This window comes from Schistocerca nitens, chromosome 3 (genome assembly GCF_023898315.1).
Source record: "Schistocerca nitens isolate TAMUIC-IGC-003100 chromosome 3, iqSchNite1.1, whole genome shotgun sequence".
NCBI classification, from domain to species: domain Eukaryota; kingdom Metazoa; phylum Arthropoda; class Insecta; order Orthoptera; family Acrididae; genus Schistocerca; species Schistocerca nitens.
This window is the reverse complement of record NC_064616.1, coordinates 884,424,433-884,441,885: the sequence shown is the minus strand read 5'-3', so window position 1 is coordinate 884,441,885 and position 17,453 is coordinate 884,424,433. Positions and strand designations below refer to the sequence as shown.

At 44.3% G+C, this 17,453-nt stretch overlaps 1 protein-coding gene across 1 annotated transcript in view; it reads left to right on the top strand.

Annotated features, from left to right (window-relative positions):
- LOC126249464 (uncharacterized) overlaps positions 1 to 17,453 on the top strand; it is a 181,535-nt gene that overhangs the window by 95,577 nt on the left and 68,505 nt on the right. Inside the window, exon 3 of the mRNA XM_049951119.1 lies at positions 6,953 to 7,244. Within this exon, the coding sequence (XP_049807076.1) occupies positions 6,953 to 7,244 (292 nt within the window). The remainder of the gene's footprint in view (positions 1 to 6,952; positions 7,245 to 17,453) is intronic.

Here is a 17,453-nt window from a genome sequence, read left to right as displayed (position 1 = left end):
AGCTGCAGAAAATTAAAATACACTGCATTTATTTCTAATACAATGTGAAAAATGCCTTCTGGATCACAACTAAACTGATACTGATTAGCCCTCACAAAATTACTAAATAACTTAGTCTGAAGTGGTTAAACCAAAACTAAAAACTTTTTGCCCTTATAAAATAATATTTAAAAACAATAATATCCACATTATATTAATAATAATCTATAGGTCTTCTTCCAGGTGTTAGTTTAAGAGAAACTGTGGTTGGCAGGTAGACTTTAATGAGATTACTTTAGTGTACGTCATTACCAGATGATGTGTCGAATGACTTGTGGCTTTCATGTCGTGTTAGTAAGTTGGTAGCCTCTCTGGGTGACAGGTACTGTCGGAGCTGTAGAGCAAAAGGCATGTCACGACGACTCTGAGTGCTTGCTATTGAGTACACTCAACTCCTTGAGCAACATTCCAGCAGAGGCTGAGTGTCAGTGACGGCAAAACAACAAATTGCCCTACGGCAGGAGTATCTTGATAAGATTGATCTCTGCCGGAATTTTGCAAAATTCTGCCCTGGGAATGTCCTTACTTTAGACTATCCAGCGTGGAAACTTCTTCCCACCAAACGTATTATATGTTAGCAGCTTTCGTTTCTCTTCAGCAACATCCTCCTGTCACTCACAGAAAAAAAATTCATACGTACAATCGCATTTATATTTGCGAAACAATTCTCCCTGTAAATCATTTGAGAGTAATGCTTTAACACTTTACTCTCCGAGAATTTATAGATTGTGTTCTGCTGTGCCGTACTACTTATGGTCTTTAGTCAGACGTCAGGTCCATCCATTGTGCGCAATTGCCGGTGATCCGGTGATCTGGAGACCAACAAGTGGAGGACCACCCTGCAACTACCACAGTGCTCAGGAAAGTGGCCTGGGAATCATTCTCTGGAAATATGTTTTTTTCCCTTGTTATGTGGCCTCATTTTCGACAGAAAACCACACATTCCTTACCTAAGCCTTCCGTATAACGGAATAGCGAGGGCTTTCTGTTCATCGTCTTTCTAGAACTTAAGGTAGCTGTATACGAATATTCTGCTGTTAGAAGATATAACTTGCGACGATTTATTAGGGGTGTCTCTAAGGCACTTTACTGCTGAAAAGTCTGCAGCACTTGGTCTACCGATTAGCGTCACTGGATCCCGGGCTCAATTCCTGGCTGCCTCGAAGATTTTCTTCGCTCGGGGACTGGACATTTGTGTTGTCCTAATCGTTTCATTTCCTCTTCATCAAAAGCACATGACAGGGTTTTAAACTGATTCCATATTTCTAGATTTCACACCGTACCTCAGAAGCAGCTCGTAATCCAATTGTGTGCTTATGGAATTCCGCCTCAGTTATGCGACTATATCCATGTCTTCCTGTCAGAGAGCCCACTGTTCGAAGTAACTTCCGGAAAGTCATCGAGTAAAACAGAAGTGATTTCTGGCGATCCCCAAGGCAGTGTTACAGGCCCTCAGCTGTTCGTTATCTATATAAACGATTTAAAGATAATCGGAGCAGCCGTTTAGGTTTTTTGCCAATGATGCTATCGTTTACTAAATTCATCAGAAGATCAAAACCAATTGGAAAACGTTTTAGATAATCTATCAGTTTGGTGCGAAAATTGGCAGTTGACCCTAAACAATAAAAAGTGTGAGGCCATACACATGAATGCTACAAGGAATCAGTCAAACTTCAGTTACACGATAAAGTAATCAAAGGCCGTAAATTCAACTAAATACCAAGACATTGCAATTACGGACAGCTTAAAGTCGAAAGAACACACAGAGAATGTCGTGGGATAGACGAACAAAAGAATGCGTTTTATTGGTAGAACACGTCGTAGATGCAACAGATCTAGTAACGAGACTGCCTACATTACTCTTCTCCGTCCTCTTTTGGAGTACTGCTGCTCGGTGTGGATGCATAGCAGATAGGTTTAATGGAGTACATCGAGACAGTTCAAAGAAGAGTAGCACGTTTTGCGTTATCGATAAATAGGGGAGAGAGATGTCACTTATATGATACAGTATTTTGGGCAGAAATTCGTAAAACAAAGGCGTTTTTCGTTGCGGCTGGAGCCTCTCACGAAATTTCCAACACCAACTGTCTCTTGTGAATGTGGAAATTTTTGTTGACGCCGACGTACATTGGGAGAAACGATCATCATAATAAAATAAGGGAATCAGAGTTCGCATGGAAAAATATTGGTGTTCATGAGAGACATATTAGAGAATGTGGTCCGATGAACCAACTGCCAGGCACGCGAGTGTGATTTGCAGAGTAGCCATGTAGCTATAGATGTAGATGAGTGGGGATTTGTAGGACTCCCCTTGGTATGTCAGGGGTGCACTACAAAAGAAGCAGCCACTTGGGTAGCAGAGTACTTGTGGAGTGCACAGGAGGCCTTTTGAGGCTACACGGTAATTTGAGATACTCTGATGAACACACGCCGGTAGATATGCAGCAAGGGAAGTCAGATGGCGTTCAGCATAATGACACTTCGACTGTCAAAATTTTATCAGTAAACTGTCAAAGTATTCGTAACAAAATTCCCGAATTTACTGTCCTCCAGGAAAGTTCTCGAGCTAAAATTTTTCTTGGGACTGAGAGCTGGCTGTGATATTTAGCGAGTCATAGAACGTATATCGAAAAGACAAATTAGAGGCCATAGGACAGGGCTTAACAACTGGCCGGTTTTGAGCGCGAGTACTCGCGTCTGCTCAGGCACGTGCTCGCTAGCAGCTGCAAGGTCGTGGAGTACGGAGGGAGGGGAGGGAGGGGAAATGCGCGCGCACGTTTGAATAGGGCCGCAGCGTGCCTATTGAATTCGCGCCGACTGTGTAACGTTTAAAGTACTACGATCAGCTCTTAACAGTCACTTGGCTGGTTAAGAATCATGTGAAGTCGCCATTGTGTAACCCCAACCATGCTTTCGCAGTTCAACCCCCATTGGGAGGAATTGTATATGTTTACTGAAAAATATGGTGTTGCAAAATGTTTAGTATGTCACAAAACGCTGAATTCTTTTACGAAATTTAATTTGCAGCGACATTATATGTCGTACCACGCGAAAGACTACGGACGTGGAAAATGTGATTGACCAGATCGTGCACAGGAAGTTATTAAACATAAAAGGAAGCTATCCGAAGAAGATCTGGACGATGAAGAAAAATCAACTGAGGCAGCTCTCAGAGTGGGTTACAAAATTGCTTTGCTTTTAGCGAAATCCCTGCGCCCCTTAACTGATGGCGATTTAATAAAAGAATGTTTGGTAGTTGCAGCGGAACATTTGTGTTCATCTCAAGTTGAACAGTTTCGGATTGTGCCATTATCTAACATGACCATTATGTGTCGCATACAGGACATGGCATACGACGTCCAGAGCCAGCTTGCAAATATCTGTTAAGATTTTATGGCGTATTCTCTAGCTCTGGACGAAAGTGTTGATATCACTGGAACAGGGCAGCTTGCCATATGAACAGGGCATCTTGCCATATTTATTAGAGGTGTTAACAGAGATCTTCTGGTGAGGGAGGAGCTCCTCGATGTAGTAGCCATGAAGAACACTACAACCGGAGGTGATATTTTAAGTAGTGTTGAAGAAAGTGTTGAAAATATAGGATTGTAGTGGAATTCTCTAGTTTCAGTGTCTACAGATGGTAGAGGCATACACTAAGCTAATAAAATTATGTGGCACGTGTACATTCTCCTTTATTTGTTTCATTTGTCGCAGTAATAATTCGTGAGTGATATCCCTGCAGGTGGCCGCGGATTCACATTGACTGGCGGCAGCTGTTGTGCGCCCCACGTGACTCTCCCCACTCTCCGCTCTGGTCGGGTAGTGGGGGGGTAGCGTGCTCGCGCTGCTCCGTGCTCGCGCCTTGCTGCTCACAGCTTGCTCCGCGAGCACGTATGTTGTGAAGCCCTGCCATAGGAGGAGGAGTGTTCATTGCAGTTGATAAAAATATTGTCTCTATTGAGGTCGAAGTTGAGTGTAACAGTGAAGTTATCTGGTCGCTTGTAGCAGATGTAGGTGAAACCATCCTAATTGCTGGATGCTTTTACCAGCCACCCGATTCCATTGTGACAGTTCCATAGTTATTCAAAGAAAGTCTAAGGCTAGTAGCGCGTAAATACCCAGATCGTGCAATACTAGTTGGAGGCGACTTTAACCGATCGAGTATAGACTGGGGTGTCTATGGACTCACTGCGGTGGGTAAAGACAGACAGTGATGCGAATCACTTTTGAACACGTTTTCTGAAACCTGTCTTGAGCAGCTAGCTCCGCAGCCCCCACGCAAAGAAATATCTTAGACCTTCTAGGTACAAACATACCGGACCTTATCGACAATGTCAGCATAGAAACGGGGGTTAGCGACCATGATGTCATTATAGCAACTATGATTACGAGAGTTAATAAATGAGTCAAGAAGGCTAAGAGAGTCTTCCTGCTAGACAGAGCAGATAAGCAGTTTTTAGCATCTCACCTAGACAGTGAACTGACATCACTTATTTCCAGTAAGATGAATGTAGAGAAATTATGGGCAAAGTTTCAGCAGATTGTAAATCGTGGTCTGGAGAGTTGTGTGCCTACTAAATGGATAAAGAATGGGAAAGATCCACAATGGTTTAATAACGAAATTCGGAAGATGCTAAGGAAGCAGAGGTTGTTCCACTCTCGGTTCAAAAGACAACAAGCGAATGTTAATAGAGATTAGTGCACGCGTGAGAAGATCTATGTGCGAAGCGTATGACTACCACCGTCCCACCACAGCAAAACGTCTGACAGAGAACCCTAGAAAATTCTGGTCATATGTAAAATCGCTAACCGGATCTAAGGCTTCCAATCAGTCCCTTATTGACCGCTCTGGTGTGGCTCTGTAAGACAGGAAAACGATAGCCGAAGTTTTAAAGTTCACCTTCAAGAAATCGTTCACATAGGAAAGTCGCGCTAACATAGCGTCATTTGACCATCAGACAGACTCCCATATGAACGACATAGCAATAAGCATCAATGGCGTAGAGAAACAACCGGAAGATTGAAAGCAAATAAATCACCAGGTCCGGATAGAATCCCAGATCGGTTTCGTAACACGTACTCTATGGCACTGGTCTCTTACCTAGCCTGCGTTAGTCGTGAATCTTTCGTCCAGCACAGAGTCACAAGTGACTGGGAAAAAGCTCAGGCGACTCCAGTATACAATAAGGGTAAAAGAACGGACCCGCAAAATTACAGACCAATGTCCCTTCGATTTACTGCAGAGTCCTTGAACGTATTCTCAGTTCGTGATAGACTGCGAACTATGTCTGAAGGGCAACAGGCTGATTCCATTATTCTAGATTTCCGAAAAGCATTTGACACGGTACCCCACTACAGGCTGTTAACGAAGGTACGAGCATATGGAATAAGTTCACAGATATGTGAGAGGCTCGAAGACTTCTTAAATAATAGAAGCCAGTATGTTGTCCTCGACATCGAGTATTCATCAGAGACAAGGTATCGTCAGGAGTGCCCCTGGGAACTGTGATAGGAGCATTGTTGTTTCTGTACGCATAAATGATTGGGCGAGGTGTCGAAGTTGAGTGACTGTAGGAAGATACAAGACGCCTTAGACAATATTTGTAGTTGGTGTGATGAACAGCAGCTAGCTCTAAATGTGGAAAAATGTAAGTTAATGCGGATGAGTTGGAAGAACAAACCTGTTATGTTAGGATATAGTATTATTAGTGTCCTGGCTGATAAAGTCAAGTCGTTTAAATATCTGTGCCTAACGTTGTAAAGTGATAAGAAATGGAGCCAGCATGTGAGAACTGTGGTAGGCAAGTCGAATGGTCAACTTAGTTTTATTGGAAGAATGTTAGGAAAGGAGACCGCGTATAGGACGCTGGTGCGACCTAATCTTCAGCACTGCTCGAGTGTTTGGGGTCCGTACCATGGCGGATTGAAGGAAGACATCGAAGCATTTCAGAGGCGGGCTGTTAGATTTGTTACGGAGATGCTTCAGGAACTCAAATGGGAATCCCCAGAGGGAAGGCGACATCTTTTCGAGAAACACTATTGAGAAAATTTAGAGAACAGGTATTTGAAGCTGACTGCAGATCGATTCTACTGCCGCCAACATACATTCCGCGTAAGGACCACGAAGATAAGATACGAGAAATTAGGACTCTTACCGAGGCGTATAGCACTCCATCGTCAGGCCACGAGTGGCCTACCGGGACCATCCGACCGCCGTGTCATCCTCAGAGGAGGATGCGGATAGGAGGGGCGTGGGGTCAGCACACCGCTCTCCCGGTCGTATGATGGTATTCTTGACCGAGGCCGCTACTATTCGGTCGAGTAGCTCCTCAATTGGCATCATGAGGCTGAGTGCACCCCGAAAAATGGCAACAGCGCATGGCGGCTGGATGCTCACTCACCCAAGCGCCGGCCACGCCCAACAGCGTGATCTCAAGGGAACTGGTGTATCCACTGCGGCAAGGACCGAGGCATATAGGCAGTCGTTTTTTCCTCACTTTGTTTGCGAGTTGAACAAGAAAGGAAATAAATATTAGTGGTACAGGATACATCTGCCACGCACCGTACGGTAGCTTACGGAGTATCTGTGTAGTTGTAGAAATGATGTCAAATAGAAGGACTTGCATCACGGAACCGAGCTATCCTGGACGCGATCTCCAGTCCAATAATGCGGTGCCATCATTCATTGCATCGAACGAAGAACACATTATGCATTATGTAGCGATAGCTGGTGTGCCATACTATTTTCTACACGCAGTAGCTACCGTTTGTGCTAAGGTAGGCTATGTGACTATGTGATATTCTTTTCCCTCAGAGATGTTGAAAGCTCGCGCGTTAATCTGGTATTGTTATAAGTGTGTATAGTTGAATTACAACTACCATAAGCTAAACATCTCCTCTATTTCGCCAACAGGGGCGGAGATTGCATCAACGGAACGCTGGTGAACGAGGACGAGGTGCCGCAACCGACGATGAATTTCAGCGTGCTGTGGAAGTTGGCCAACGGCCCACGGCCTGCTGACCCAGACCAACTTATAGCGCCCGCACAGGAGAACATCACAATCTTCAACCGGTCGCGCCTCTTGATCAATCTTGAGGCTTGCGTCAACACGCTGCAGGGCGAGTGTCGCGCCTTCGCGGATTCGCACGGCCAGGATGGACGCAACAGCACCGCACCTTCACGCTTCCCCTGCTACTACGACAAGGTGCGTATACCATCCACTAACCCCCTGCCTACGTAACGGGCGCCCTTTCGGGCCATCGGTATTAAACGCAGTGCTAAGATCATCGACGATAGCATCAACAAAAGACGGACCATGACTCCTCCAGTTAACTTAGGTCCGCTTATTAACCACATAACACACGTGGGGCATTATTATTCAGAAATAAGCTACATAAATTAAGAATATATCAAAAGTACCATTGCACGGATTTAAACTGAGGTGACAAATGTCATTGGATACCTCCTAATATTGTGTCGGACCTCCTTTTGCCCGGCTTAGTGGACTAACTCGACGTTACATGGACTTAGCAAATCGGTGGAAATCCCCTGCAGAAACACTGAGCCATGTTGCTGTTATAGCCGTCCATAATTGCGAAAGTGTTTCCGGTGCATGATTTTGTTCAAGAACTGATCTCTCGATTGTTGTTGTTGTGGTGTTCAGTCCTGAGACTGGTTTGATGCAGCTCTCCATGCTACTCTATCCTGTGCAAGCTTCTTCATCTCCCAGTACCTACTGCAACCTACATCCTTCTGAATCTGCTTAGTGTATTCATCTCTTGGTCTCCCTCTACGATTTTTACCCTCCACGCTGCCCTCCAATGCTAAATTTGTGATCCCTTGATGCCTCAAAACATGTCCTACCAACCGATCCCTTCTTCTAGTCAAGTTGTGCCACAAACTTCTCTTCTCCCGAATTCTGTTCAATACCTCCTCATTAGTTATGTGATCTACCCATCCAATCTTCAGCATTCTTCTGTAACACCACATTTCGAAAACTTCTATTCTCTTCTTGTCTAAACTATTTATTGTCCATGTTTCACTTCCATACATGGCTACACTCCATACAAATACTTTCAGAAACGACTTCCTGACACTTAAACCTATACTCGATGTTAACAAATTTCTCTTTTTCAGAAACGCTTTCCTTGCCATTGCCAGTCTACATTTTATATCCTCTATACTTCGACCATCATCAGTTATTTTGCTCCCCAAATAGCAAAACTCCTTTACTACTTTAAGTGTCTCATTTCCTAATCTAATTCCCGCAGCATCACCCGACTTAATTCGACTACATTCCATTATCCTTGTTTTGCTTTTGTTGATGTTCATCTTATATCCTCCTTTCAAGACACTGTCCATTCCGTTCAACTGCTCTTCCAAGTCCTTTGCTGTCTCTGACAGAATTACAATGTCATCGGCGAACCTCAAAGTTTTTACTTCTTCTCTATGAATTTTAATACCTATTCCGAATTTTTCTTTTGTTTCCTTTACTGCTTGCTGAATATACAGATTGAATCTCTCGATTATGTCTCATAAATATTCGATGGCTAGCCATACCATTCGCTCGAACTGTCCAGAATATCTTTCAAACCATTTGTGAACCCGGTGACATGGCGCATTGCCGTTCATAAAAATTCCATCTTTGTTCGGGAACATAAAGTCCACGAATGGCTGAAAATTGTCTCCAAGTAGCCGAACATAACTGTTTCTAGTCAATGATCCGTTCCGGAGGACCAGTCCATTCCATTAACACTGCCCATACCATTACAGAGCCATCACCGACTTGTACAGTGCCTTGTTGACAACTTGAATCCATGACTTCGTGGGGCTACGCCTCACTTGAAACATACGATCAGCTGTTCCCAACTGAAATCGGGACTCATCTGACAAAGCCACGTTCTTCCAGTTGTCTAAGGTCCCAAACGATGTTCGAAAATGCACTCGCGTTGGTTGTGTGCTGCCTTAGCCCAACAACGCCAAATTTCGCCGCGCTGCCCTAATGGATACGTTCGTCGTTTGTGATTTCTGTGGTTATTTCACGGCGTGTTGCTTGTTTGTTACCACTGACAAAACTACACAGACATCACTTTCTCGGTCGTTCAGTGAAGGTCATCGGCCACTGTGTTGTCCGTGGTGAGAGGTAATACCTGAAATTCTGTATTCTCGACACACCCTTGACGCTGCAGATCTCGGAATACTGAATTCCCTGACAATTTTCGAAATTCGATAGCCCATGCGCCTAGCCGCAACTACTATTCCGTGATCAAAGTCTGTTAATTCCCCTCGTGCAGCAGTGATCACGTCGGAAGCCTTTTCACATGAATCACCTCCGCCAATGCACATCTCTTTTGTACCTCATGTACGCAATACTACTGCCATCTACACTACTGGCCATTAAAATTGCTTCACCAAGAAGAAATGTATATGATAAACAGGTATTCATTGGACAAATATATTATACTAGAACTGACATGTGATTACATTTGCACTCAAATTGGGTGCATAGATCCTGAGAAATCAGTATGCAGAGCAACCACCTCTGGCCGTAATAACGGCCTTGATTCGCCTGGGCATTGAGTCAAACAGAGCTTGGATGGCGTGTACAGGTACAGCCACCAATACAGCTTCAACACGATACCACAGTTCATCAAGAGTAGTGACTGGCGTATTGTGACGAGCCAGTTGCTCGGCCACCATTGACCAGACGTTTTCAATTGGTGAGAGATCTGGAGAATGTGCTGGCCAGGGCAGCAGTAGAACATTTTCTGTACCCAGAAAGGCTCGTACACGACGTGCAACATGCGGTATGCATTATCCTGATGAAATTTAAGGTTTCGCAGGGATCGAATGAAGGGTAGAGCCACGGGTCCTAACACATCTTAAATGTAACGTCCACTGTTCAAAGTGCCGTCAATGCGAACAAGAGGTGACCGAGGCGTGTAACCAATGGCACCCCATACCATCACACCGGGTGATACGCAAGTATGACGATGACGAATACACGCTTCCAATGTGCGTTCACCGCGATGTCGCCTAACACAGAGGCGTCCATCATGATGCTATAAACACAACCTGGATTCATCCGAAAAAAATGACGTTTTGCCATTCGTGCACCCAGGTTCGTCGTTGAGTACACCACCGCAGGCGCTCCTGTCTGTGATGCAGCGTCAAGGGCAACCGCAGCCATGGTCTCCGAGCTGATTGTCCATACTGCTACAAACGTCGTCGAACTGTTCGTGTAGATAGTTGTTGTCTTGCAAACTTCCCAATCTGTTGACTCAGAGATCGAGGCGTGGCTGCACGATCCGTTACAGCCATGCGGATAAGATGCCTGTCATCTCGACTGCTAGTGAGACGAGGCCGTTGGGATCCAGCACGGCGTTCCGTATTACCCTCCTGAACCCACCGATTCCATATTCTGCTAACAGTCATTGGATCTCGACCAACGCGAGTAGCAATGTCGCGATACGATAAACCGCAGTCGCGATAGGCTACAATCCGACCTTTATCAAAGTCGGAAACGAGATGGTACGCATTTCTCCTCCTTACACGAGGCATCACAGCAACGTTTCTCCAGGCAACGTCGGTCAATTGCTGTTTGTGTATGAGAAATCGGTTGGAACCTTTCCTCACGTCAGCATGTTGTATGTGTCGCCACCGGCGCCAACCTTGTTTGAATGCTCTCAAAAGCTAATCATTTGCATATCACAGCATCTTCTACCTTTCAGTTAAATTTCGCGTCTGTAGCACGTCATCTTCGTCGTGTAGCAATTTTAATGGCCAGTATTGTGTATATGTGCATCCCATGACTTGTCACCTCAGTGAATGGGATCTTTACGAGGGACTCCACACGTGATCAAGTAGAATGAAAATACCGAAAAGGGTATTGGAGTAACATTTGCGAAATATGCACAAGAACGATCCATGTGACGGCTGCGTAGCTTCTTCCTTGTTGTGGCCTGAGTCCAAAAACTTGTCTTTTGCAGCCCTGCACGATAGTCTATTCTGTGCGAGCCGCTCCACCTCTGCTTAACTACTGCAACCGACATGAATTTGCACTTGCTTACTGTATTCTAGCCTTCGTCTCCCTCTACAGTTTTTATCCCCTGCACTTCCTTCTGTTGCCAAATTATCTATTCCTTAATGTGTCCTATCATCTGAAGCCTTCTTTTAGCCAAGTTGAATTTCTTTTTTATCTATTTCGATTCAATACCTATTCGTTAGTTATTCGATTCACCCATTCAGTTTTCAACATTCCTCTACAGCAAAACATTTCCAAAGCTTCAGTTCTCTTCTTGTCTCAACTGTTTATCGTCCAGCTTACAACCTCCGTTCAAAGCTCTAAGCCAACCAAATATTTTTAGAAAAGATATTCTTACAGTTGACTTAATACTGGATTTAAACAAGTTTGTCTTTTTCAGAAAAGCTTTTCTTACTAATGCCACTCTGCATTTTATATCCTCTCTAGTTCTGCCATCGTCAGTTATAAGAAGCGATCAAAAAGCTCCCGTTCGAAGGCCGTACAGTTGACTTAATACTGGATTTAAACAAGTTTGTCTTTTTCAGAAAAGCTTTTCTTACTATTTCCACTCTGCATTTTATATCCTCTTTAGTTCTGCCATCGTCAGTTATAAGAAGCGATCAATAAACTCCCGTTCGAAGGCCGTACAGTCCAGAATCTGTACGCCAACCAGGCAAAATCGCCGTGAGCATTGCGGCAATCACCCCACCGACGCACCAAGCTGTTTTGGTAAAACACCATATCCTGCTGGGTGAAAAAGTCCGTAACTGCCCGCTACACATCCTCGAGCGAAAGGAATCATTCACTCTCCAAGGCCTTTTTTAAGGAACTGAAAGCGAGATAATCACTTGGGTACAGATCAGACTATAGGGTGGTTGCTGTGCTCGAGTGGTTCTCAGTTGAGTTGGCGTAACTTCTGTGTAACGACATTTGCGATAAGGGGACGTGCGTTATTATGAAGCAGCAGCACCCATTTCACAACGGTGGTTTTCGACACATGCTGCTCCACAAATATTCTTCGTTCTCCGGTGGATGTCTACCGGTCTTTGAACTTCGGCTACCAAGGAAAGACTAACAGCAAGTTGGTCCTCTTTGAACACATTTGGTAATAACGTCGCCATAGTTCACGTTTCTGCGTTTTATGCATGCACGTCGGAAAGACACCAGTGCCAAACTAGTCCCTTGCCTACATGTCAGTGATATACCCGCATCGGAGTCACGTTACGTTGCACATACACAAAACCAAGGCATTGAAACGGGAGCATCTTGATCGCCCCTTGTATTTTTCTATCAGAGTAGCAAAACTCATGCATTACGTTTAATATCTAATTTCCTAATCTAATTCCATGAACATCGCCTGATTTAATTCTACTGCATTCTATTATCTCTGTTTTACTTTTATTGGTGTTCATCTTATAAACTCTTCTCAAAACAGTATCCATTCCGGTCACTGATCTTCCAAGTCCTTTGCCGTCTCTCACAGAGTTACAGTCTCATCGTCAAATCTAAAACATTTTATTTCTTCTCTGTGAACATTAATTCCCTTCCCAGATTCCTCCTTGATTTCCTTAGCTGTTTGCGACACGGTACGAAGTAGTAAATGAAACAGTTCCCATTGGCGAATTGCTTTTCAACATCAGACAACGAAGTAGCCTTTATTATGAACGTTGCACCACGGCATTCTCCATCCATCACACCTTTGTTAAGATGAAGCTCAAGTACAAAAGCAGACGCGCAAAAAGTTTGCAATCTTATACAGAATATCCCCGAGTACTAGCGAATTCACGAGCATATTTGGCCCTATGGACGTATGTATACGGTGGTAAAAAACGACAGCAACACTTGCCTGGCAGCAAATTTTAAATATGGCCACCAGAAGAGCAGCTGAAGCGCAAACTGCGCTACAAGACACACAATAGGAACCATATCTGGAACTATCTAGACGTAATACTATCAATTATATGACTTACCCATGAGTGTTGGTGCACTTCAAATAGAGAATAACTACGAGAAAAGTGAGTTGGGTGTAAGACACACAGTTTTGAAAAACCTGAATGAGACTTTCACTCTGCAGCGGAGTGTGCGCTGATATGAAACTTCCTGGCAGATTAAAACTGTGTGCCGGACCGAGACTCGAACTCGGGTCCCGCGTTCCAGTCTCAGTCCGGCACACAGTTTTAATCTGCCAGGAAGATTGAAAAACCTTTTTTATTTTTGTATCGTTTCTTTTTCTTTAAACTAGAGGAAGCTTTATCGAAGAGGACAACTTCCACAGAACAGTAGTAGAGAACAGAGAGCTATAAGTGTTTTTATTTCTTAATTGTTTCAGATTTTCGACTTTTTCCTAATTATTTTTTTACATGTAAAGCTCCAGGAAGAGGAGTCTACAAACATCTGTACACAGCTAAAAGGAAATCACCATGAAGGAATTACCCGTATGGGACGGAAATCGGTGGATGTGATGTTCATGTACAGAGGAACAAGTTATTACAATTCCAGAAAAATTGGGTGGCTTGTTCTCAGATACCTAGCGCAGATTAGAGCGGTTACGATGTGTTTGGTGTACAATACGGCAATCCTCTTGTGTTGGTTACGTGAGGTTGACTGGAACGTTGACGACGAATATGCCTGCCCTCACATTCGCATCACTGGACCAATGTCACATCCGACTATGTCACATCCGAATACCAAGAAATATGGATATTGCACTATTGGATGAGCAAGCCAAATAGAGAACCACAATGAGGTCCTTTACAAATTATGTCAGGTGCTGATAATGCTGTCCCACACAAGTCCGTGGCATCTCCATGTCCTTCACAGAGATCACTCAATATTTTTCGCTGTTCACGCCGCCTATATACTCTACCATGCATGCCAACAAAACTAAACCCGAACAACACTAATGTGCTATGTTGGCTGTTCTGCCTGCCACAGGGAATTGCAGCTCCAAACATTTACACACCCGTCAAAAGTTAAGCTGATGGCAGACCATTTCTTCTGGGTGCTTCACTTTCGTTTTTTCGTGCAGAGTATTTCGAGCCCTAGGTACTAATCATCATTTTCTTGTGCCTTTGTCTCTCATTGGCATAGGATCGGCATGGTTATTAACGGGTATGGCATAGTTAATTTAAGGGGTGACTGGTTGCCCTTCATGTCACCACCTTGTTAGCTCCCCCCCCCCCTTAGGATGGAAAATATGTGTGCCCCAACTGTTTATATGTAGTGAAAGTGGCCGAAAGTTTTCTAAATTCTTGCGAATCGTGTAACTGAGGCGGGAATTGGGTACCAGCCTAGTATTCATCTAGTTGGATGTGGAAAACCGCCTAAAAACCTCATCCAGGGTGGCCAGCACACTGACCCTGGTCGTAAATCCCCCAGGCGTATTCTCTCTGTCCTAGAGGCAACGCTTTAACACGCACAGTTATCCAGGTAAGTTTTGGATACGCTTTATGCAATATCTTTTATTATCTGATTGTTTGAGCTTTGAGTGAATTCAGTACCCTGTGAGCAGTTTGTACAGTTCGAAATGTGTTGGAAATAAGTTTGAAAGAGCAATGTCGGGACTGGTACTTATATTAATAAACGTTTATACGTTTTACTGTATCTCCTGCAGATTGTGTTTAGATGTACAGGGTATTTCATAATTCCTATTACAGGCTTCCAGGGGTTGTACAAGGGACTTAGTACACAAAGGTTTGATGAGGAAACATAACCAGAAATTAGCCGTTTGGATATAAAATAAGTTGAAGGTACGATCGCTTTCAAATCTCTCGGTTCACAATACGATACGTAATTGTACAACTGCACAACCAATGTACTGAAATCGGTTTCCGGATTACCTCAGCCCTCCACATTCCATTTTCGTCCCACTACAAGAACGGCTGCGAGAAAATGGTGCGTTCGCAACTAAGAGGGTTGAGTGTGATTCTCCATGGACACGTATCAGTCTTTGTGGATTGTGTGAGTGAAAGCATTTGTCGTAAATACACCTGGTGCAACGAACAGTAGGGTCGCCATACGGAGCAGACAAGTCAGATTTCATTGTCTCCTATGTGTGCGTACATTGAAGCGGGACATTGGAAAGTGATCAGATCCTCAAACTGATTTTACATCCGAATCATTAATTTCCGGACATGGGTTCCTACAACCCGTAAAAACCTGCAATGGGAAATGTGGAACACCCTGTATAATATAGACTTCCAACTATCGAGCATGCTAGAGGCTACTTATCTGAGCTGATATCTTAGTTCTACAGTCACATTCAGAGGGATGGGCAGTGGAAAGTATTGCTTCCTGGCCGTATAGCGTTACTTATCAGCCCAGCTCAAACGACTAAAATCGAATAAAAATACAGAGATGTGTCTGTTCTACAACCCATCAAGGTAATTTATCGTAAAATTCTGCAGTTGTATATAATCAATGTCTGAAGTTTAGTTAAGACTACAGAAGCACAAGTAGCTGAAGAAACAATATCGAGTAACAGACAGTTATCACCAGCGTATTCGCATAAGTGATAAAGGAGATATATTTGGCAAGAAACTAAATATTTGTTTGAAACTATGTATGTTAACATACGCAGTCTCATAGAATCCTATTCCACAGGATAGAATATCATGTGTTGTCGTACATTCCTCCCGTGTTTGTCATCGAATGGCAGATGTGGAGCTTCAATACAGTCAACGTTTTCGGTACACCCACATTCGAGCAGGTCAATACTAAAAGCTACAGCGATCACATTATTCAGATCTTTGCCACAGCCTGTAACATTCCGCTGTGTTTAATCACGTCACTGAAACACCATATTTGCAGTTCGATTACGAATAAGGGAAAAAGATGCTACTCGTACAACACAGTAACTCACCAAGTATTGCAGCCGGCCGGTGTGGCCGAGCGGCTCTAGGCGCTTCAGTCTGGAACCACACGACCACTACGGTCGCAGGTTCGAATCCTGCTTCGGGCATGGATGTGTGTGGTGTCCTTAGGTTAGTTAGGTTTAAGTAGTTCTAAGTTCTAGGGGACTTATGAACTCAGATGTTGAGTCCCATAGTGCTCAGAGCCATTTGAAATCACCAAGTATTGCATGTTTTGAAGTATATTGTTTCGTATACGTCTTACTGTACCACGACCATACTCTATTTGTCATACAGCTCAACGCTTAGGTAGGTTGAGAGGTGTCTTCTTCCTCTCTGACACTGTATGCAAGCAACCCCCCTCCCTCCACGCTGCCCTACTGCTCCTTTGCTCCTTCCCTCTCTCCCTCCCTCCCCCCCTCCCCCCCTCACCACCCCCCCTCTCTCTCTCACTCTCTCTCTCTCTCTCTCTCTCTCTTTCTCTCACACACACTTCCTCTCTCTACAGTTTAACGTCCCATCGATAATGACGTCGTTAGAGAAGAAGCATAAGCTCGGATTGGGGAAGGAAATCGGCAATGCTCTTTCAGAAGGACCGTCCCGCTTTAGCGATTTAGGGATATGACGGAAATGATAAAGCTGTATTGCTGCACGAGAATTTGAACCACCACACGCCGGGAGATATGTTACCCTGGGCCCAGTTCCAAGTGGTGCGCGTCGTTACTTTGGAGTTGAAACTGGATAAACCATAGCTAAAAACGTGTTCAGCGGAAAGATGCGATAACCTGTTTTTTATGTTTGTCGTTGATCCATTAACTCAGTTTTTTTTATTACAGAAGGCAGCTAACCCTGTGACCGGACACGCTGAGCTATCGTGCCGGCCGAGCTCTCCTGCCAACGCAGGAGAGCTTCTGTAAAGTTTGAAAGGTAGAAGACGAGGTACTGGCATAACTAAAGCTGTGAGGACAGGGCCTCAGTCGTGCTTGGGTAGCTCAGATTGTGGAGCACTTGCCCGCGAAAGGCAAAGGTCCCGAGTCTCGGTCCGGCACACAGTTTTAATCTGCCAGGAAGTTTCATATCAGCGCACACTCCGCTGCGGAGTGAAAATCTCATTCTGCATGCGACAACTTACTTTTAACGCCATTGAATTTAACGATTATGAGACGTAGAAATGACTGACAGAATCAACGGGCCGGCCAAAGTGGCCGTGTGGTTCTAGGCGCTGCAGTCTGGAACCGCGAGACCGCTACGGTCGCAATTCGAATCCTGCCTCGGGCATGGATGTGTGTGATGTCCTTAGGTTAGTTAGGTTTAACTAGTTCTAAGTTCTAGGGGACTAATGACCTCAGAAGTTGAGTCCCATACTGCTCAGAGCCATTTGAACCATTTGACCCAGAATCAACGGAGAAAGTGAAGTAGAGGCTTTCAAATTTTATAAGTTGAGAAAATTGAAAATATGATAACGACAGACGGCACAACACGACGCCCAGGGCAGTGGAATTCTAATACTTATCATCAGAGAAGGAAAAGGAAGTATTCA